At 43.3% G+C, this 21,321-nt stretch overlaps 2 protein-coding genes across 3 annotated transcripts in view; both read right to left on the bottom strand.

Moving 5' to 3' along the window:
* Nucleotides 1-21,321, bottom strand: part of LOC127673838 (histocompatibility antigen 60b-like) — a 344,893-nt gene that overhangs the window by 157,168 nt on the left and 166,404 nt on the right. The gene's annotated exons all lie outside the window — the stretch shown is intronic.
* LOC127673835 (sperm motility kinase Z-like) overlaps nucleotides 11,131-21,321 on the bottom strand; it is a 91,022-nt gene continuing 80,831 nt past the window's right edge. Inside the window, exons 2-3 of the mRNA XM_052169585.1 lie at nucleotides 12,632-12,692; nucleotides 11,131-11,201 (exon numbers count right to left, since the gene is read on the bottom strand). Of these exons, the coding sequence (XP_052025545.1) occupies nucleotides 11,191-11,201; nucleotides 12,632-12,692 (72 nt within the window). The 3' untranslated portion in view covers nucleotides 11,131-11,190. The remainder of the gene's footprint in view (nucleotides 11,202-12,631; nucleotides 12,693-21,321) is intronic.

Genomic DNA, 21,321 nt, shown 5'->3' with positions numbered 1-21,321 from the left:
AAGGTATATTCTTTTGCTTTAGGGTGGAATGTTTTATAAATATCAGTTATATCCATTCGGTCCATAACTTCAGTTAGTTTTACTGTATCTCTGTTTATTTTGCTATACCATGATTTGTCCGTTTTTGACAGTAGGGTGTTAAAGTCTCCCACTATAATTGTATGGGGTGCAATGTGTGCTTTGAGCTTTAGTAAAGTTTCGTTTATGAATGTGAATGTCTTTGCATTCAGAGCATAGATGTTCAGAATTGAGAGTTGATCTTGTTAGCCTTTTCCTTTGACAAGTTATGAAGTGTCCCCCCTTATCTCCCCTTATCTTTTTTAACAACTTTTGGTCGAATGTCCATTTTATCTGATATAAGAATGGTCACTCCAGCTTGTTTCTTGAGAACATTTGCTTAGAAAATGTTTTTCCAACCTTTGACTCTTAAATAGTGACTGTCTTTGTCACTGAAGTGGGTTTCTTGCATGCAGCAAAACATTGGGTCCTGTTTATGTATCCAGTCTGTTAGTCTGTCTTTTTATAGGGGAATTGAGACTGTTGTTATTAAGAGATATTAAGGAAAAGTGACTGTTGCTTACTGTTATCTTCTTAGTTAAAGGTGAAATTCTGGTTGTATAGCTACCTTCTATTGGGTTTGTTGAAACATTACCTTATTGATTTTTCTATGGTGTGGTTTGCTGCCTTGTATTAGTGTTTTCCAACAATTATCCTTTGAAGAACTGGATTTGTGGAAAGATACTGTGTAAATTTCCTTATGTCCTGGAATGTCTTGTTTTCTCCATGTATGGTAATTGAAAATTTTGCTGGGGATAGTAGTCTGGGCTGACATTTATGTTCTCTTAGGGTCTGTATGACCTCTGTCCATGGCTCTTCTGGCTTTCATAGTCTCTGGTGAAAAGTCTGGTGTAATTCTGATAGGTCTGCCTTTATATGTGACTTGACCTTTTCTCTCACTGCTTTTAATATTCTTTTTTGTTTAGTGCATTTGGTGTTTTGACTATTATGTGACAGAGGGAATTTCTGCTCTGGTCCAATCTGGAGTTCTGTAAGCTTCTTGTACGTTCATGGGCATCTCTTTCTCTAGGTTAGGGAAGTTTTCTTCTATAATTTTGTTGAAGATATTTACTGGCCCTTTGAGATGTAAATCCTCGCTTTCTTCTATACCTATAATCATTAGATTTGGTCTCTCATTGTGTCCTGGATTTCCTGGATATTTTGTGTTAAAAACATTTTGCATTTTGCATTTTCTTTGACTGTTGAGTCAATGTTTTCTATGGAATCTTCAGCATCTGAGATTCTTTCTTCTATCTCTTGTATTGTGTTGCTGATGCTTGCATCTATGACTCCTGAATTCTTTCCTAGGCTTTCTATCTTCAGAGATGTCTCACTTTGTAATTTCTTTATTGATGCTATTTCCAGTTTTAGATTCTGGATAGTTTTGTTCATTTCCTTCACTTGTTTGTTTGTTTTTTCCTGACAATCTTTAAGGGATTTTTGTGTTTCCTCCTTAAGTGTTTCGACCTGTTGACCCATGTTCTCCTGTGTTTCTTTTAGGGATTTTTGTGATTCCTTTTTAAGGACTTCTGCATGTTGACCCATGGTCTCCTAATTCCCTATGGGATTTTTGTATTGCCTCTTTAAGGGCTTCTACCTATTCACCCATGTTCTTGCATATTTCTTGAAGAGATTTTTGTGTTTCCTCCTTAAGGGTTTCGACATTTTGTTCCATATTCTCTTGTATTTTGTTAAGGGATTGTTGTGCTTATACCTGTTGAGCTATGTTCTCCTGCATTTCTCTAAGGGAGTTAATTATGTCCTTCTTGAAGTCCTCCATCAGTGATATGAGATGTGATTTTAAATCTATTTCTTGCTTTTCTGATGTGATTTAGTATGGAGGATTTCCTGTTGTGGGAGAACTGGCTTCTGATGGTGCCATGTTGCCTTGGTTTCTGTTGGTAATGATGTTGTGTTTGCCTTTGTCCCTCTAGTTATCTCTACTGCTAGCTGGTCTTGCTGTCTCTATCTTCTCTGTTCTGCAGGCCTGTGCTTCTGCACTCCTGGGATTCTCTTTCTGTCCAGTGCCCTGCAAACAGCTGATTCTCCAGGAAGAATCAGGTGATGGGATCTCCCCTCTGACTGACTTGGCTACGGTCAAATGCGATAAAGGCTGCTAGTTCTCTAATGATCTTCTGCTAATGGATCTTGGATGTCCTGTTGATGCTGGTTCTCGAATGCCCCACTTCAGCCTGTTTGAATGCCCTGCTGCTGCCAGTTCTCAAGTGACCTGCTCCTGCCAATACTCAAATGCCTTGCTCCTGTCAGTTCTCCAATGCCCTGCTCCTGTCAGTGCTCGAATGCCCTGCTCCTGTCGATTCTCTAGAGACTATCAGGAAGTTGGGCCCTCTCTGTGCCAGATGTGGCCCAGGTCTACCTTATCTGATGGAAACGAACAGTGACTGGGGAGGAGGGAAGGGTAGAAGGGGCATAGGGGAGTTGTGATCTGGAGGTTGCTGGGTAGTAAGTCCCCAGAGCAGAGCGGCTCTTTGTGTCTAGGGGTTGGGCAGTGATTCCTACCTAATGCCATGCTCCTGTTGGTTCTCGAGAGAGTATAAGCTTTTTTGGCCCTCTCCATGCCAGAGGTGGTACAGGTCTGCCACATCCCTCAGAAAAGCTTGATTAGGTTTTATAAAGCCTTCTGCTCACTCCCAGCCCTGAAAGAGAGTTGTAACTTGAAGCATAACATACAAAGAGAAAAAAGAGCAAAGTAGTTGTAGTTCTCCAAATCCTCACAAAGTGAACTTGCTGCTAAGCATTGTAGAAGGCCATGCAGAGCCAAAATAATGTTTCCACAGCAAATATCCAGTTAACAGTGCTCATCTTTGAATAATTCAGCGGATTCTCTCACATCTGGCTTCTTTCATTTAACTTTACTCTTACAAAGGTATGGTGTTCTGAATAAGAATGACCCTATAGGCCCCAGGGAGTGGTACTATTAGGAGGTGTGGCCTTGTTGGAGTAGGTGTGGCATTATTGGAGGAAGTGTGTCACTGGGGGGAGGACTTTGAGGTTTCCAAGGCTCAAGCCAGGCCTAGTAGCTCACTGTCTCTTCTTGCTGTCTGCTGGTCCAGGTGTAGAACTATCAGCTCCTTTTTCAGCAACATATCTGCCTGAATCCCACCATGCTTCCTGCCATGATGATAATCAACAGAACTTCTGAATGGTAAGCCAGCCCCAAGGACATGTTTTCCTTTGTAAGAATTGCATTAGTCACGATGTCTCTTTACAATAACAATATCCCAAGTAAGACAAAATGTTACTCACAGGGCTCTAGAGATATCCCTCTGGTTAAGAACCCTTGCTGCTTCTATCAGCTTTGGTTCCTGGCACCAGCACGGCAGCTCACTATTATCTCTGATTCTTGGGGTTTTGGCACCATCTTACAGCCTTCATGGGCACCAAGTATACATCTGGTATAATACATTCAGGCATGCATGCATTCAGATGCATAAAATTAAAATAAATAGCATTGCAATTTTTTGACAAACTACAAACTTCCTGTGAAACATCATGGAGGTTACATATATGAGTTCTATATTGAGGCTGATGATTTATATAATTAGGAGATGCTTGAGCTGTTCCCTTGCATGAACAATAACTGAATACTCAGAAAGACAGAAACCATGGAGATAGTAAAAATAAAAGCTTGGTTCATATAGTATAGGTGATACCTAAGGCTAGAATTCCTCTAAAAGGCTTCTGGTTTGGGCATTTTATAGGGCCCCTGTGTCCTCCCTTCCCTTATAGTTTCAGCTCCCACACTGAGTCTCATGTCTTCTGGGAATAAGAAGGCTTATGTCAGGAAGCCTGTTGTCACTTTTCTAGTCCACCTGTGTCCATCTAAACTGCCTTCATGCCCCATCTCAGAGAATGACACTGTTGTCAGGAAAGGGGGTGATGATCACGTTAGCTGCTTCATGCTGTGAGGGGGCATAGTCCATGGGAGTGTCAGTCCAAGAGAGGGGGGACTCCCATGAGGAGTTCTGGAACTGGTCCTATTTTGACACACAGTATATATCTGAGGCTCCATTTAAAGGGCCATCTGTAGAAGTAGAAGGGCTGAAGGGGGGGGGGGGGGGAGAGGAGAAAACTAGAGGACACTGCATAACAAACAAAATAGGTGACTGTTTCCTGAAGTGTTGCCTGTAGTAGCAACTGATCCAAGGCTGGTCTGAATAGTTATGAATCCAGGATCTGCTTTCAGACACTTTGGTAGCTCTTGGGATGACCAGACGCACACTGAGGTCTTTTTCACATGGCTTCTAAAGAGGGAGAAAGAAAATCAATTTAACCTAAGAATCAAATGACAGTTAAAACCAGGGGGATTATCTCTCTTGGTTGCAGGTAGATAATGCAGTGCTGAGTTGTGCCAAGATCATGACATTCTATATCTGGGCAGCATTTTTCTTATCAAGAAAAAAATCACTAATGAGAAATGGTTGTCTGAACAACATCTCATGTGGTCTTAAACCTAATGTCTAGGGAGTATGGTCTTTTAAACTGTTCAAGAAATACACCAATCATTTTATTTTTTGGTTATACTTTTCTGCTGGATGTTTGAGACAATTCAGGTGGAGAAAATTAACTATATTTATGTGTTTTGAATATCAAGGCTGGTAGAAGATATGGTCCTTGGGGGTTATTTGAGCTTGAGAGCATCTAAGCTTCTTTTACAACTGTGCTCATTCTATGTGAGGATAATTCTAAGTCCATGCTTAGCCATGTCTTTCCTTTGGAGGAAAGATCCATGGAGGGTCCTGTATGGACTGTCCTCTTGTAGAGTGGACAGTGGTTAGAAAATACCAGGTGGAGTCTCACGGCCTCCCTGAACAACAGAAACGGTGATTCCTCCCACACAAATAACACTTTATAAGAGATACCTGTCAATCCTACTTGACCTTGGAGGCTAAGGAGGAATATATTGTTCTTTTTAATCAAAGTTGATTTGATTTGAATTGATTCAATGGTTTTCTGGTTCTATACTTGTGGAATAAGAAAGTATTGTACTTGTGTTTAATCGTATGAGAGTCCACATCCGAAACTATCTAGACATAACTAGATATAAGTCAGTGTACTTCAAGAACGTAATCATGAACTATCTATATCCAAAACATTAGTAAAAATAACTAGATAAAGCAAATATAAAAATGTACCTGAAACATGCCTTGTACTTCTTGTCATCTTAGGGTTGTCCTCATGCTTTTGGGGAAATACCTTCCTCCGACTGGTTGTGTCAGTGACATGCAGCAACACATGGCCCGGATGCATGCTGAAATTCTCTTCTTCCATTTCTCAGAGCACCTTGGCTGCGGGGATCTTGGAAGTAAAGGTCTCCTTCTTTCTGGGTCACTTGAGGCCTTTTCGGCCTGAAAGATAATGCAAAAGCTGTTATCTAGTACCTCTATCACTTCTACCACAGTGTGAGTTCCTAAACAAACACAAGGGGCTGTCATTAATCTTTGGTGACGGATCCCCTAGGGGGCACCTTCGTGGGTGGAAGAGGGACATTTGTCTCCCCACTTTGTTTTAGACGATGTTTTCCTGTAGATGAGACTAATATCTTAAGGAAAGGTTTCCTGGCCCTTCTTCTGGGAGGCAGAGGGAAAATGTTATGATCTGCTGTTCAAGGGAAAGGTGTCACTCCTGGATTAATTAAATTTGTTTGGATATAGTTGCCATAGTCCTGACATGCCTAGGTTTTCATGAGGTAGTAGGTAGCCATAGTTTCATTAAACTATGTTTTAATGATTCTCATATTTCCTGCGAATGAAACCCACTACTTTCCATGGCCCCTCTTATGTCAGGTTCTGTGAAGGTAGTGTCTCTGCTGTAATGAAATGTGAAAGTCTTGAAACCATGGATGGCTAAGGAGGTCTTGTACCTTTGTCCACTGCGTTGCATTGATAGTTAATAAGAGGCTTATCATGCTCCTTAAGTCTTTAGAGAGATTGCAAGGTATTTGGTATTTTCCTTGCATTACTTTAGTGCTCAATCCAGACAGGGTTCCTGCTCTAAATGGAAGCAATCCAGTAGTCATGTAGTATAAAATGATGTTCAAGCAATTGTCCTGACATGCCTGGGTTTTTAATAAGTGGTAGGTAACCAGAGTTTCATTGAACTATTTTTGTTTAATGATTCTCTGATGTCCTGCGAATGAATCCCAATGTTTTCCATGGACTCCATTATGTCAGGGTCTGGGAAGCTGGTACCTCTGTTGGAATGTAATGTGAAAGACTTGCTTCATGCTCCTTACGTCTTTAGAGAGATTGTGAGGTATTTGGTATTTCCCTTGCATTACTTTAATGCTCAATTCAGACAAGGTTCTTGTTCCAAATGGAAGAAATCGGGTCATTGTGTAGTATAAAATGACACCCTAGGCCTACATGTCTACTTTGGGGACATCATAGGCTATGCCTCCGAAGATCACTGGAGCATTGAACTGGAAAGCTCCACACAGCCTTTCCAGTTTTTGCTCTGGCGTGAATCTGGCATCTAAGCTGAAGTCAATAAGTGTAGCCTTTCCTTGTTTATCCACTATGACACTGTCAGGCTTTAAGTCTCTGTGAACCACACCTTCACCGTGACAATAGCCTATGGCACTGAGGAACTGAACAAATATGCTCCTAGCTTAATCTTCCTTCAGACATCCAGCATCCTGGACTCATTTAAGTAGCTCTTCTCCTCTGGCTACTTCCATTATTAAATAAATTGTGTGTTCTGTCTCTATAACTTGTAAAAGGGAAACAATATTTGGGTGTCTTAGCATTTTCATGATTTAGACTTCCAGCATTGTTGGCTCCAACCACTTCTCCCTCTTCAGGAGAGCCTTGAAAGCAACTGGGGTACCTTTTAGGTGGTGGGAGCATAGCCTCAAGTCGGAAGTGTCACTCTCTCCCAAGGTCTCCAACATTGTGTACTGCATCATGAACACATCCTCACTGAACATGCTGACCACAGTGTCAGGCTCTGATAACTCTGACTCATTGTCTGAATACATGGTTGGTAGCAATGCAACTGCCCAAAAAATTGATGCCTGGGGAAAAAGGAAAGGAGATATAAAGAAACTTACTGAGACATGAGGGATGAGAGTAACAAATCACTGGGATCCAAAGTAAAAAGAAAGGACAAAGTGAAAACCACTGAGACAAGAAGCTTTAACCTATGTGGAGAGCCTTCTTGGGGTGCTGTGCTGCCTGGAAGGAACTTGACATTGACCAGGGACATGGGCTTCAGGCAGGAATCTGACATTTTGGCATTAGAGGGACGTAGGTTATGGCAGGACTGTTTAACTTAGAGTGGAACAAGAGAAGCAAGCTTCAGGCAAGATTCTGGGCTTGGACAAGGAAGCAGGCTCAGGTGTTTTGGTCATTCTGACAAAGGGAAACAAGTGTCACAGAAGTTTGCTTATTGCCTTGACAATTTTGTGTTTACTGTCTTGCTTGTTCTTCATTGTACTACTATTGATCTTAATTCCTGCATGTAATTAAATTGGTACAAAAATGGATTGAGAATTATTAAACCTGCCTTCAGTCTCAGAATTGACTGAGGTCATACTGCAGTTTTGTCTAATTGTCTCTTTCTTTTCAATTCTCACTCCTGCACTGGAGAACCTGTTGACTGAGTGAGCGGGCTTGGTCAGGTGACACCTTGTGAGAACCCTGTCAGAAACAGCAGGCCAGCTCCCCACAACCCAGAATGGGGGCTCAAAGCTGGACTGAAACTTTGCATTCTGCCCAGGACTGCCTGGGGGAGGATAAGGCCTATACAGAAGCAGCCTGCCTAGGTTGAGGCCAGAGAGGGAAGTGAATCAACAAAAAGACAAAGCCAGGAAACACCACAACTGCTTCAAGGTGGGCAGGACAGGGCCAAATTGCAGAGACAACCTCCCTTCTCGAGGTGACCAATAATTTTAAATGTTGCTTAGGGTAACCAGTCACAGTTGTCGAACTTAGGGGACCCCTGAACTCCCTGCCAAAATGTTCATAAAAAGGGTAGTCTTAGTGAGCTCAGGATCTCCTGCCTGTGTGCTGAGGGAGCCCCGTGTACACTGGAACAATAAACCTCTTGCAGATTGTAGTGATTCTGGGTTTCTGTGGCCTTATTGAGTGTGGCGGTGTCTTCCGACAGACTCTTACATATGATTCATTGCCCGGGAAGTTTCCCTCCTCAAGCCCCAGACGCATTGTATGGGGAGGTTTACTCAAGCAAGGTAATGTGGGATACATGTCTGTCATTTTTGTCTGTGTGTTTGTGTTGTGTGCCTCTTTCTTTTTTTCTCCTAAAGGCCACATTTGGTCTGTAGTTTTGGTTTTGATATGTAGTTGCCAGAATGGCCGTCAGACTTGCCAGAATGCTGTGGCAATATTGGGGGACTGGGAGGACCCTCAGGTCTCCCGCTGGGACAAAGAATCCAATAGGGTTCTTCTCCATCTGGGCAAAGGGGGATTCTGCCTTTGGCCATCTGAGTCTGTTTTTGTAGTTGCCAGAATGGCAGGCAGAGGTGATGGAATGCTGTGGGGACTTTGGGGGACTGGGAGGATGTTCTGGTTTCCCACTAGGAGAAAGAATGTGATAGGGTTCATCTCCATCTGGGCAAAGGGGGATTCTGCCCTCAGCCATCTGAGTCTGTTTTTCTTTTGTGGTGGTTGCTGGGCGGTTGTTTTTTACTGTCTTAGTGTCCTCTGTTTTGTTTTTGGACTTGGACTGATGACTGTTTGAATCCATGGGACAGGCTGCTTCTACTCTGACTCTGACAAATCTTTAGGACTGGGTCTGCAAATCACTCAGACCAAGTCCCACATATCATTGTCTGGGAGGACTTAGCCACCTTTCTGCCCTCCTGGGCCCATTGCTTCTTTTCCTCCACAGGACCTGTGTTGTTGGGGGGACTTATGCTCTCCGGGAGACCCCCAAGGGACAGTCTTATCAGATCCTGATGCCGATCTCCTTTTAGACCGTTCTCCCTACCCTCCTTCTTTGAATTCACAAAGGACACCACCGGCCCCTTCAGCCCCATCTTCTAAGGCTGGTTCTGGACCAGCTATGGGGACTGGAGTTGACAAGTTGCCCCCACCTCTGGTCCCTGCAGTGACATTTCCCCTCAGAGCATACATGCCTCAAAGCAAGAATGGCAACCGAGCTCTTATGGATTCCCTCTCTGCCACCCTGAGTGGAGCTACAACTCCCCTGAAGGTAACAGGATCCTTGTAAGTACAAGCAGTTACATATTTATACAAGTGTGCTTTCTGCTCTGTGCATTGTCCGGCTTTGGTGCACCAATTTGCCAATTTGTGTCTGTCTCTCTTTCGTTCTTTGAATGTTTTATGTTTTAAAAAAATGGTAAAACTTCATCTGCTGGTGACCCGTTCAGTCTCAGTTTACACGGCAGGGGTTGATTTAAAGTGCCTCACGTTAAACTTGGAGTAAAAAGCTGCTTTTAAAAGAGCCAGCAGCATCTCAAATTCTAGGGCAAATGGGTTGATGGTTATTTTTCCTAGAGAAATCTCTACAATTGTGATTATGGGTTCAAAGTACTTTTTTCTCTTGAAATTACAGCTAGAAAAAAATTGGTTTAATTTTATAGGATTCCTGTCGTCACTTTATTTTTATGTCTAATTGGTCTTAAAGGTATAAGTATTTGCATGTCTTGACTATAAAATATTGGCTTATAAGTTATTGAGCATGATTTAAAAGGTATAATGTTGGTAACAAAAAGTTAGTTTAAAACTGGTAACTCAGGGTTGGAGCTAGCAGGAGTGACCAAGACTGACAGGAATGCCAGCAGACGCTCTCTGCCACACCTCTCTCACTGAAGGGACAATCATGGAAGTCTCAAGACCAAAAAGCACTGTAAAGGCCCTGCCACTGTCCATTCAGTCCTATTTCTATTCCCTCAGAACGTCATGTGTCCTCCAGGGGCCTTGCCTCAGCACATTAAGTCTGTCTTAGCAACACTCCCTGTAAGTCTGTATCAGCTGACATCACTCTGCCAATTGGCCCAAGTCTGAGGAAGTGGCAAGAAGCCACCAGAACACCACCAGAAAGTTTTTGGTGCATTTCTCTCTATGGAGTCATGACAAATGGAGCTCAGCTAGGCAATGTAAGGGGAACCAATACATGGATGTGTTTAGAGAAGAATCCTCTCTCATGCATCTTTTCATATGCTTGATTTAGCAAAGCTTCCTTTCACCTGTGTCTGCTTCAGACAACACTCCTTCCATGTCTGTTCCAGCAAAACACCATCTGCCACAACTGACTTTCCAAAGAAACCATGACTTCCCACTTCATTTATAGCTCTAAGTATATGGGGGCTTTCTAGGCCCAGTTCATTTGACATGATTCACTAAATACCATGTGGCTGGCTGCAGAGGAAAATGTTGGGTGTGGTCTGCTTCTGGGATGGTACCATGTGCTAGATATGGCCTCTGAACTATCAGTCTTCTGCAATAACCAATTTGATTGCGGTTTGAAACAAGGAACAAATATTTCATCAGGTCCTTAAAACATTCATTTTAGCATACTTTTATGATTTTGTCTTAGAACACGTTATTAACACACCAGTATATTTATTGGAGAATGTTAAAACTTTTCGTGGAGATGAGAAAGGGTGATTCTACATTAATGTTCCCTTTGCAAGGAATGGCAGTGAACACATATCGTAAACAGCTGATTACAGTAGCCTTCTCTACTATCTGTAAAGTTATTTGCCCTTTGCCAGTTAATTTTTATCTACATGGAAAACATAGGTTTAAGTCCTCCTCTGTCAAGCTTAAGATGAGGTTACTATAAGATAACACCAATTAATATATCCTAACAACCTTTGAAAATCATTGAGAATAAGCAAATTATCTTTATTTGATATTACTATCACTGTTCGCAGCCTGAGCTGGAGCATCAGGTCTGGGGTGGTCCACTTCCAGAAGGTCTTGACAGCAGCAGCAGCAGCCTCCCTCCTTTCTTTGGCAGGCAGGCTTATGGGTCTGACTCCGAAGTCTCCATTCTACTCTGATGTCAGGTACCTTGGGTCATCAGCCAGAGAAGCAAGAGCCATTGAGAGGAAGACCGAGAAAATGTAGACCTATCTGCTGATGGGTGTGGCTTCTTGCATGTGTTGGGGTGAGGAGAGGCCAATCAGGACAAAGCTGTAAAACCCAAGGAGAACGTGAGAGGCGTGGCAAAAGTATGTGGGGTGTAACAGCATCAAATCAGGAGGCACACAACATGAAGCTAAGTCGTGTGGGAACAACCTTTCAGGCAGCCACATTGGCATCCAATTCACCTTTCACCTAAATGAGCTTCACTGAGGGAAATTCTGGCTCCCCATTCCCACTATATGTGTTTTTATATCACGGGAAAAACAGTAGTCAAAACTGTGGTAGATGGAAATGGACCTCCTAGTTCGATTCAGAGGATAATCTTATTCTTGGGTTACTTTGCTCTTATTTTCTCCCTGTTCTAGGAATTAAAGGACCAGCCCAACCTTAAAATCTCAAAAAGAGTCTTGTAAACAAATATGCTTTGTTCTGAAGTTTAGGGGGAACTACACTTCAGAGGTGTGCTGATTAGATTTTTGTTAGAATGACATGAGCTACTATCACCTGGAACAGGAAAACTGCTGAAAAAATTTCCTTTGTCAGATTACCTGTGGGCAAGTTTGTGGGCCATTTTATTAATGATTGAAGTCGAGTGCCCAGGAACTTTACATAGGATCACCACTGTAGTTTGCATTGTATTTGATTTGGTAATCTCTGGGTACTGATCAGTGGGGGACATGGGGCAAAGAACCAGCTTTGATTAACAAGAGAGCAGGACATTAAAGGGAAACTTCGATGAGCCAGGACAATTGCTGCAACTCATCTTTGGCTGAGACACTTGACATGATTAAGAAGACAGAGGCATCACAGAGCTAAAATCTTCTCAAAAGCAATTCCTTGGTATATCTCAAGAGAAGTCTGTTTGAATGGTGGCAAAGTCTGCTTCTCATGCTGGAAGTCAAACAAGATCATGTGTAAGAATTTCCCGGGTGGTATTGGTTTGGGCAGCCTGAAAGCTGAGGGGTCAAAGGGGAGGTAGAAAACAGCCCCAGCTTGGTGCTGTGAGAGGCCAGAAGAGTCCATTGTTGAAGGTGTAGCCTCATTACAGTGCAGCCCTGAACACACTGGAGATGCCAAGACTCGGTGATAACCAACCATATCAATGATAGGTGTGGACCGATTCCATCTGACAGGAGAAGACAGGATGTGTGGGTTGTGGACAAAAGAAACCCAGAGGGGGTGTGGCCCAAAACCATTTACATCTCAGAAGATCCAGAGTCCTGTGCTTGGGACACAGCTGAGCCACAGGAACTGAGTTACACTAGTGGATTTTGGTTTTGATTTGATTTGATGGTTTTCTGGTTCTACACTTCTGGAATAAGAAAGTATTGTATTTGTGTTTAATTGTAGGAGGGTCCACATCCCACACTATCTAGATAGAACTAGATTTAAGTCACTGTACTTCAAGAACCTAATCATGAACTGTCTATATGCAAATATTAGTAAAAAAAATAGATTTAGCAAATATAAAAATGTACCTGAAAGATGCCTTGTACTTCTTGTCATCTTCGGGGTGTCCTCTCTCTTTTGGGGGCACACCTTCCTCCGGCTTGTCGTGTCAGATGACATGCAGCAGCAGCATAGAGTCCTGATGCAATTCGAAATTCGTTTCTTCCATTTGGCCCATCCCTGAGGCTGCGGGGGTCTTGGAGTGAACGGTCTCCTTCTTTCTGGCTCACTTGGGGCCTTTTCGAATTGGGAGCTAGAGGAGAAGGTGTTATCGAGGGTTTCGATTACATCCACGACAGTGTAAGTAGCGATGCAGATGCAAGGGGCAGTCATTCTTCTTTGCTGACGACTGCCCATAGGGGGTGTCTTCTTGGGCGCAACAGGGGCATTTGTCTCCCCAGGACGTTGTCCAGTAGATGACACTAGTATTTTCAGGGAAGGTTCACTGGCCCTTCTCCTGGGAGGCAGAGGGTAAGTGTTAGGGTCTGTTGGTGAAGGGAAAGGTGTCACTCCTGGGTTAGTGACATCTCTTTGCACATAAGTGCCATCATCCTGATTTGCTAGGGTTTTCAATAGGTGGTATGTTGCCCTAGTTTCGTCAAACTCCTTGTGTTTTAAAGCTTCTCTTATGTCTTGGGAATGAAAGCCAATGCTTTCCATGGCCCCCATTATATCAGGGTCTGGGAATCTGGTGTCACTGTTGTAATGGAATGTCAAAGTCTTTCCCCCTTGCTGGAGCCATGGATGGCTTACGAGTTCTTGCGCATTTGGCCTCTGCCTTGGGTTGACAGTTAGCAGGAGGCTAATCATGCTCCTAATATCATCGGAGAGATGATCCGGTGTACGATATTTTCCATTCATCACCTTGTTGCTCAGTTCCGACAGTGTTCCTCCTCCAAATGGCAGGAATCCAGTGGTCATATAATATAAAATGACCCCCAAGGCCCACATATCTACTTTTGTGCCATCGTAGGGTAGGCCTCGGAAGATCTCTGGAGCAATGAACTGGAAGGCTCCACACAGCCTTTCCAGTTTTTGTCCAGGTAGGAATGTGTCTCCGAGGCTGAAATCAATAAGTGTAGCCTTTCCATCCTCACCCACTATGATATTGTCAGGCTTTATGTCCCTGTGCACCACACCTTTACCATGACAGTAGCCTATGGCACTGAGCAGCTGAACAAATATGCTCCTAGCTTCATCTTCTTTCAGGCATCCAGCGTCCCGGACTCGTTTAAGTAGCTCTTCTCCTCTGACAACTTCCATAATTAAGTAAGTTGTGTGTTCTGTCTCAATTATTTGCACAAGCGAGACGATGTTTGGGTGACTGAGCATTTTCATAATGTCCGCTTCGGGCACTGTTGGGTCCGACCACCTCTCCCTCAAAAGAGCCTTGACAGCAACTGGGGCACCTGTAAGGCGGTGGGAGCACAGCCTCACATCGGAAGTGCCACCCTGGCCCAAGGTCTTCAACACCCTGTACTGCCTGGTGAACACCTCCTCCTCGAACATGGTGACCACAGTGTCGGACTCTGATGACTCCGAGTCACTATCGGAGTACATAGTTGGTAGCAGTGCTACTGCCAAAGGCAGTGAGGCCTGGGGAGAAAGGAAAGGAGATATAAAGAAACTTACAGAGACATGAGGGATGAGAGTAACAAAATCAGTGGGATCCAAAGTAAAAACAAAAGACAAAGTGAAAACCACTGAAACAAGAAGCTTTAACCTAGACCCACGATGACACAGGCAGAGGAACCCAGTCTTGATCCCTAAACCACGACTAGCTCACAATCTAGTAAAATAGACAGACCACAGCTCAGTAATGTACTGGATGCTATCTGATAAAACTGAGAAGAGAACTAGAGTATCAGAATGAACATGAATAGAAGAAAGAAATGATTGAGAAAATATTTACAAAATAACATAAAAATTAAAGACCAACACCCCAAACCAGGTCAACTAATTAAAATACCAAGGAAATCAAAGCAAAGCCAGGACCCCTCAAGTAATCAAAACAGAAAGAGAAGCATGTAAAACTCATTAAATTGAAGCAAAAAAGCAAAAGTCAAAAGCAAGCCAGAGAAATGAAAAGAATTGGAAACCATAACTAACCACCTCCAATTATGCCTTATCTCTAGCGGTCAATAACACCACCAGTACTCAATAATGGTTTTTAAAGGAAAAGTTTAAATAAACCAAAAATGAAAAAATATATTTTTAAAATTTGAAATTTATAGCAAATATCCTGTTATACAAAAGAAAAAAAAAAAGGCCCCCAAACATATTAACCATTCAAGACAAATAAAAGCAGAAGGAAAATAAGAAACAGAAAAACAAAGAAGGAAATCTTAAAGTAGTAACCCAAGTGTCCATGACTTAGAAAGATGTCTCATTCAGTGTAGAACCTGCTGTTCAAGCCTAAGGTTTGGACTTAAATGCAAAGTACCACTGCCCACCACAAAAGTTAAACAAATGACCCACCAAACAAAACAGGCCTAATTAATGTCCCTCCCTAGTTTGAATCTCCAAACACAGGCAGATCCAGAGGCTCCTTGGTCAAAACATAGCCTATGTGGCAAAAAGAGGCCAGTGAATGACTCTGTTTTAGAAATTAAGTTTTCAACATACCTTTAGCACAGCACTGAACGTTTAGCTAACCCTAACACTAACACTAACACTAACACTAACACTAACACTAACACTAACACTAACACTAAACCTAACCCTAAACCTAACCTTAAACCTAACCCTAACCCAACCCTTACCCAACCCTAACCCAACCCTAACCCAACCCTAACCCTAACCCTAACACTAACACTAACACTAACACTAACACTAACACTAACACTAACACTAACACTAACACTAACCTTAGCCTAACCCTAACCCTGGGCTTTCCCTGTAACTGTATGTAAGCTTGTAGATGAATTCACACAGACACACACAAGCAGGTAGACACACAGAACACACAACTAATCTATACACAGACTCACCCTCACACCCACACAGTCTCTCTCTGTCTCTCTGTCTCTATCTCTGTCTCTGACTCTCTCTCTCTCTCTCTCTCTCTCTCTCTCTCTCACACACACACACACACACACAACTCACAAATCAAACAATCAGAATCTCAAAACCTCACACAATCTCACTAATGTATATCTCCCAAGTAAATCACCACTCCACTTCTCTATACCCTCAGAGATCCAGGGCAGGCCTCTCCCTTATTTATATCTGCTGGGTGGACTCTCACAATGGATCCTCATGAGGTCACAGTAGGGCATGCACAGATCATACCTGTTCAAACTCACAGGGACTGAAATGGCTTCAAAGCTTCTGAGTCAGGATGGCTCTGCAGAGCAACATTTAGTGTTTTAGAAATTAAAGTGGGACACAGTGTGCCCTGAGAATCATCCACATAGACAGCTATATACCAGAACTGCTAAATACCCCACTGCCCCTACTATTAAATGGCACATGCAGATTCCTAGCAGTGTAGAGGAGCCAGGCATTGATTGGTGTCCTAGTGTCATTCTTTGTTAAACAAAATACCCAGACAAGGTTGGAGAAGGATATCCAGGGTGTCCCATCCTGAGAGGATGGAAAGGGGGAAGGGGAAGTATTGTGTGTGTGTGTGGAGGGTGACCAGGAATGGGGGCAGTGAGTGGAGTGTAAAGTGAATAAGAAATCAGATGAAAGAAAGGAGAGAGAGAGAGAGAGAGGGAGAGAGAGAGAGAAGGAAGGAAGGAAGGAAGGAAGGAAGGAAGGAAGGAAGGAAGGAAGGAAGGAAGGAAGGAATATAGAGAGGAAGGAAGGATGGATAAAAGGAAGAAGGAAGAAAACCATCAAGTGTTCCCCCATGGTTCCTGCCTCTCTCTCTAAATTCCTGCTCTGGCATCCTTCAGTGGTGGACTGTTATGGGGATTTTTAAGCCAAATAATACTCCCCAAATACCCCGACAAAAAGCAACTTTGGAGATAGTAAGTTAATTTGAGGCTACAATTCCCGGTTATTTTCTAGCATTGTGGAAAAGTCAAGTCTGGAACCTCTATTAGTATCATTGCATACACAGTCAAGAGTAGAGGAAAGTAAATGGGTGTGTCCTGACTTGATTGCTTCTGCAAGGCTCCATTTGTCCACTCTTCCATAGTACTGATAGTTTGCTCTCTCTCTCTCTCTCTCTCTCTCTCTCTCTCTCTCTCTCTCTCTCTCTCTCTCTCTGTGTGTGTGTGTGTGTGTGCATGTGTGCACAAGTGTGTGTGTGTGTGTGTGTGTGTGTAGTGGCAAGTGTGGGGCTGTCCATCAAGTCTGCTTTGTAGTAGTCAGTCTGTGGTGAGCAGCAAGACTTGATGTCTCATAGTAGTTGGAAAATTGGTGTACCACTGTATTAGTTTGTGTTCTCTAGAGTCACAGAACATATGGATAGTCTTTAGATAGTTAGGGAATTTGTCAATGACTTACAGTCTATAGTCCAACTCCCCAAAAATGGTCAGCAGCAGCTGTGGATGGAAGTCCAATGATCTAGCAGTTTCTCAGTCCCACGAAGCAAGCAGGCAAGGACGAGTGAGAGAGAATCTTCTTTCTACCAATGTCCTTATATATTTCCAGCAGAGGGTGTAGCCCAGATTAAAGGCTGTAGGTCTCCAACAGAGGGTGTGGCCCAGAATATTGGCATGAGAGTCTCCAGCAGAGGGTGTGGCCCAGATTAAAGGTGTGTGCATTCATGCCTTTAATCCCAAATGATCTTGAACTCAAAGATCTCCTTGTCTTAATCTTCTGAAATTCATAGCCACTGTGCTTCAAGGTCTCCATGCCAAGATCCAGGTCAGAAACTTATATCTCTGAGCCTCCAAATTAGGATCATAGGTGAGCCTTCCAATTATAGACTGTAGTTCATTCCAGATATAGTCAAGTTGACAACCAGGAATAGCCACTACAATCCACCCCTTGTCAATTTGACACAAATAATATCTCATGTCCACATGAAACAATAACAAGATTGTGAATATGCCTAACATGATATAACTATTCCTCGTACAATCGCAAACACATTTGCAAATTTACAATGGGGAAATGTCCCTTGGAAACATTCTTTTAGTGTTTCAATACCAATTGATGTTAAAGGGATTGGAAGAAAGACAAATGTATCTTCAACACAACAAGATAGAAGCATTCATATTACTTATAATCCTTGTTTCTGCAACTGGTTACGTGGCCTTAGCTGGTATTTATAACTACCTTCCTCTGCTACCCATTCTGAATTTCCTTCACCTTTGGCAAGCACCTCAGCAGGTCTTGGCTCTTTTCCTGGAGGATTGACCCATACCTTCATTCCTGATGTGTCTGTGTCCTTTGTCATCCTGCTTGGATTAGGCTGTTGTAGTTTCCCACTGACTTTAATCACAAGACATGATAGTACTAAGAGATGCCCTAGGGAATCTCCTGCACTCCAGACATAATCCTGCTTACCTCCATTGTGGAGAGGCAATCCAATTTCCCCATGGTAATCTGGATCTATCATCCCTCCTAACACTGTTATTCCTTTCTTAGCCTGTTGGTTTAAGGGCATTAGAAGCCCAAAATGGCCAGGGGGAAGTCTGAGCTTCCAGTTCAATGGAATGTTTCTTGTGGCTCCTGGTAGGAGCACTCCCCCCTCTGGAACCGAAACTTGTAGGCCAGCAGAACCTAAATTTGTGGGGACAGGAAGCAAAAATTGTCCTAGAGGGTCACTAGGAGTGATAGTGAGTGGAACTATTCCCTTTTCCACCCCTTGATTCCTGGACCCATGGATCCTGGCTATGGGAGAAACTGTACCATATATTGAACACTGATTCAAAGCATATACTGCCTTCTGAAGAACTTGCCCCAGCCCTCCATGCTGTCACGACCTAAATGGCGCCGTAACTGTGTCTTCAAAAGGCCATTCCATCTTTCTACCAGACCAGCTGCTTCAGGATGATGGGGAACATGGTAAGACCAGTGAATTCCATAATCATGGGCCCACTGTCACACTTCTCTGGCTGTGAAATGAGTTCCTTGGTCAGAAGCAATACTGTGTGGAATACCATGACGATAGATAAGGCATTCTGGGAGTCCACGGATGGTGGTTTTGGCAGAAGCATTATGTGCAGGATAGGCAAATCCATAACCAGAATAAGTATCTACTCCAGTAAGAACAAAATGCTGTCCTTTCCACGGGGGAAGTGGTCCAATATAGTCAACCTGCCACCAGGTTGCTGGCTGGTCACCTCGAGGAATGGTGCCATATCTGGGGCTCAGTGTTGGTTTCTGCTGTTGGCAGATCTGGCATTCAGCAGCAGCTGTAGCCAGGTCAGCCTTGGTGAGTGGAAGTCCGTGTTGCTGAGCCCAAGCATAACCTCTGTTGTGGGAAGCCATTTGAGATCCTCACTTCGGCACGGAGAGCTGACATGGCAAAGGTCCTGGGTAAAACAAAGAAGAGTCTCTCCGTTAATTGCAGTGGAAGTCCTGAGATAACTGTGGTAGGCTCCAGCCTGTGCAAAGACCAGATAACTCCACCAGAGGACCCTTATCTCTTCCTTTTCCTTGCCTTGAGGCACATCCCTCCTGAAAACTTTAAAACCTGTGTACCCCAGAACATTAAACGAGACCTCTGTCTCCGTTCTTCTACCCCCCCTTTGACCCAAAGGTAGTACCCTGAATAACTGACCCGCCGGATGGGTTACAGTGGCGCCTGAACAGGGACCTGAAGTATGGTCAACTACCGGACTATGAAGCAGAAACCCCGGGAAGAGGATTCAAGGACCCCACAGACCGCATTGCTCGTGCGTCGCTAGAGGGGCAGGTGAGTGGCCAAACATTGTTGTCCGATTGTCATTGGGGAAAAAAAAAGGCTAAAGAGACTTGATTCATAGGAGAAATCAAGCTTTAAATCAGGGAGAGAGGAATAAGAGTTAAGAAAAAAGATTTAATTAAGTTCTTTTTTTTTTGTCATGAGAAATGTCCTTGGTTAATTTTAAGTGGACCTGATATTCACCCGCTAACTTGAGATAAGGTTGGTAAAGAAATTAATAAGATTTTAAAAACAGGTACAGGTGAACCAAGGTCTGATACATTCTTTAGTTACTGGGAGTTCATTCAGAGTGCGAACGAGGACCCTGCTGAATATTGCCTCTGCCCTTTGTCTCGGCAGCTTCTGTGACCTTGCTTTCCCCTAAAAAGAACTCTCCAAAACCTTCCTAGGTCATTATAGACAGGTCTGAGTGCCCACCACCGGCTCCTGTAACTTCTCTTTATCCTCTGCTCCTGAGGGACCCATCCCTTGCTGATATGCCATTAAGTTTAGAGACCCCCTGGGGAGGAAGCCAACTTGGAGGAGAAAAGCTGCAGAGAGCAAGTAGTCCTCTTAAAGGAGCTAAGAGGGACAAATGGTCACTCTAACTTCAAGATTTATTTCAAAGTCAAATGCCTAGAAAAAGCCAGAGCCAAAACAAGCCCCACCACGTGACCCGCCACCCTATACCCTGTGATAGGCATGCAGCATGGCTCCTCTCAGCCAGGTTCCTCAGACCTTTACTGGGAACAGGCAATCACTAGAGATCGTCCTATACTCAGCCTTAAAATAAATGGTAAAAGCTTTGAGGGCATCTTAGACTCAGGTGCCGATTCTACTGTGATCCCACAAAGTGCTTGCCCCCCCCCCCCCTTGGCCTTTGCAAGCCTCTCTGACCCATCTGCAGGGGATTGGAGAATCAAAAAAAAATACTCTCCAGAGCTCAAAGTTGCTGACTTGGGAGGACAGAGGGAAATACTGGCTCTACTCAGCCCTTCGTGGTCCCTGGTCTGCCTGTTAACCTCTGGGGAAGAGACATTCTCTCTCAAATGAAAGTCCTTATGTGTGGTTCCAATGAGGTTATTTCGCAACAAATGCTTTCCCAGGGCTGTCTCCCTGGACAGGGACTAGGCAAAAATGGACAGGGGAGACCCATGCAGGTAGAAGTCAGAGACTGCTGCTGAGGTGGCCAGAAAACAAAAAACAAAAAACAAAAAACAAAACAAAAAGCAAAAAAACCTCTCACGGGCAGAATGTAAGACCTGGACTCTCCTCCCACCTCTCTCCACAGGTGTGTGTGTTAACCTAGGCACCCCCCTTTCCCCCCTTGTTAAATCTTAAACAAGAGAAAAAAGCAGGTTGCAGAAAAACAGTTTTTCCATGTTTAGGACACGGTATTAAAATAATAATAATAATAATAATGGTTGGAAACTATTTCAAAACTCTCCTGGTGAGGACAGGAAAACGGAAGATGTCCTGTTTTCTCTCTGAAACCTACTGGAGATCTCCTTAGTTCAGGTTAAGATATTTGAATCTTTTGGGGACATCAAGTTCCCTCTCTGTCTATTGTTTGTCCTTGGTGCACCAAAACTTGTCTATATGTGTGTCAATTCATGTTGTCTATTGTTTTGTTTGACTGAATGATTGGTTGTTTTTGTGTTTTATGTAAAAAAAAAAATGGTAAAAAGGCGTTATCTTGCTGGCAGTCCTGCCAATTGCAGTTTACACAGAGGAGTCTAATTTGAGGTGCCTTACTTTCTAAGGTAGGAGTCAAAAACAGCTGGAAAAAAAAAAGCTGCTTCTTAAAGGGCCAGGAGTCAGACAAGTGGAAATGGTTAATTCTCCTAGAAAAATGTCTATCATGATGATGATTGGGTTTAAAGTGCTTTATTCCCCTGAACTTACAGCTAGAAA

Source organism: Apodemus sylvaticus, chromosome 23, assembly GCF_947179515.1.
Source record: "Apodemus sylvaticus chromosome 23, mApoSyl1.1, whole genome shotgun sequence".
In the NCBI taxonomy this organism is placed as follows: Eukaryota; Metazoa; Chordata; class Mammalia; order Rodentia; family Muridae; genus Apodemus; species Apodemus sylvaticus.
The sequence above is the reverse complement of the archived record's forward strand: the minus strand, read 5'-3'. Positions and strand labels throughout refer to the sequence as shown.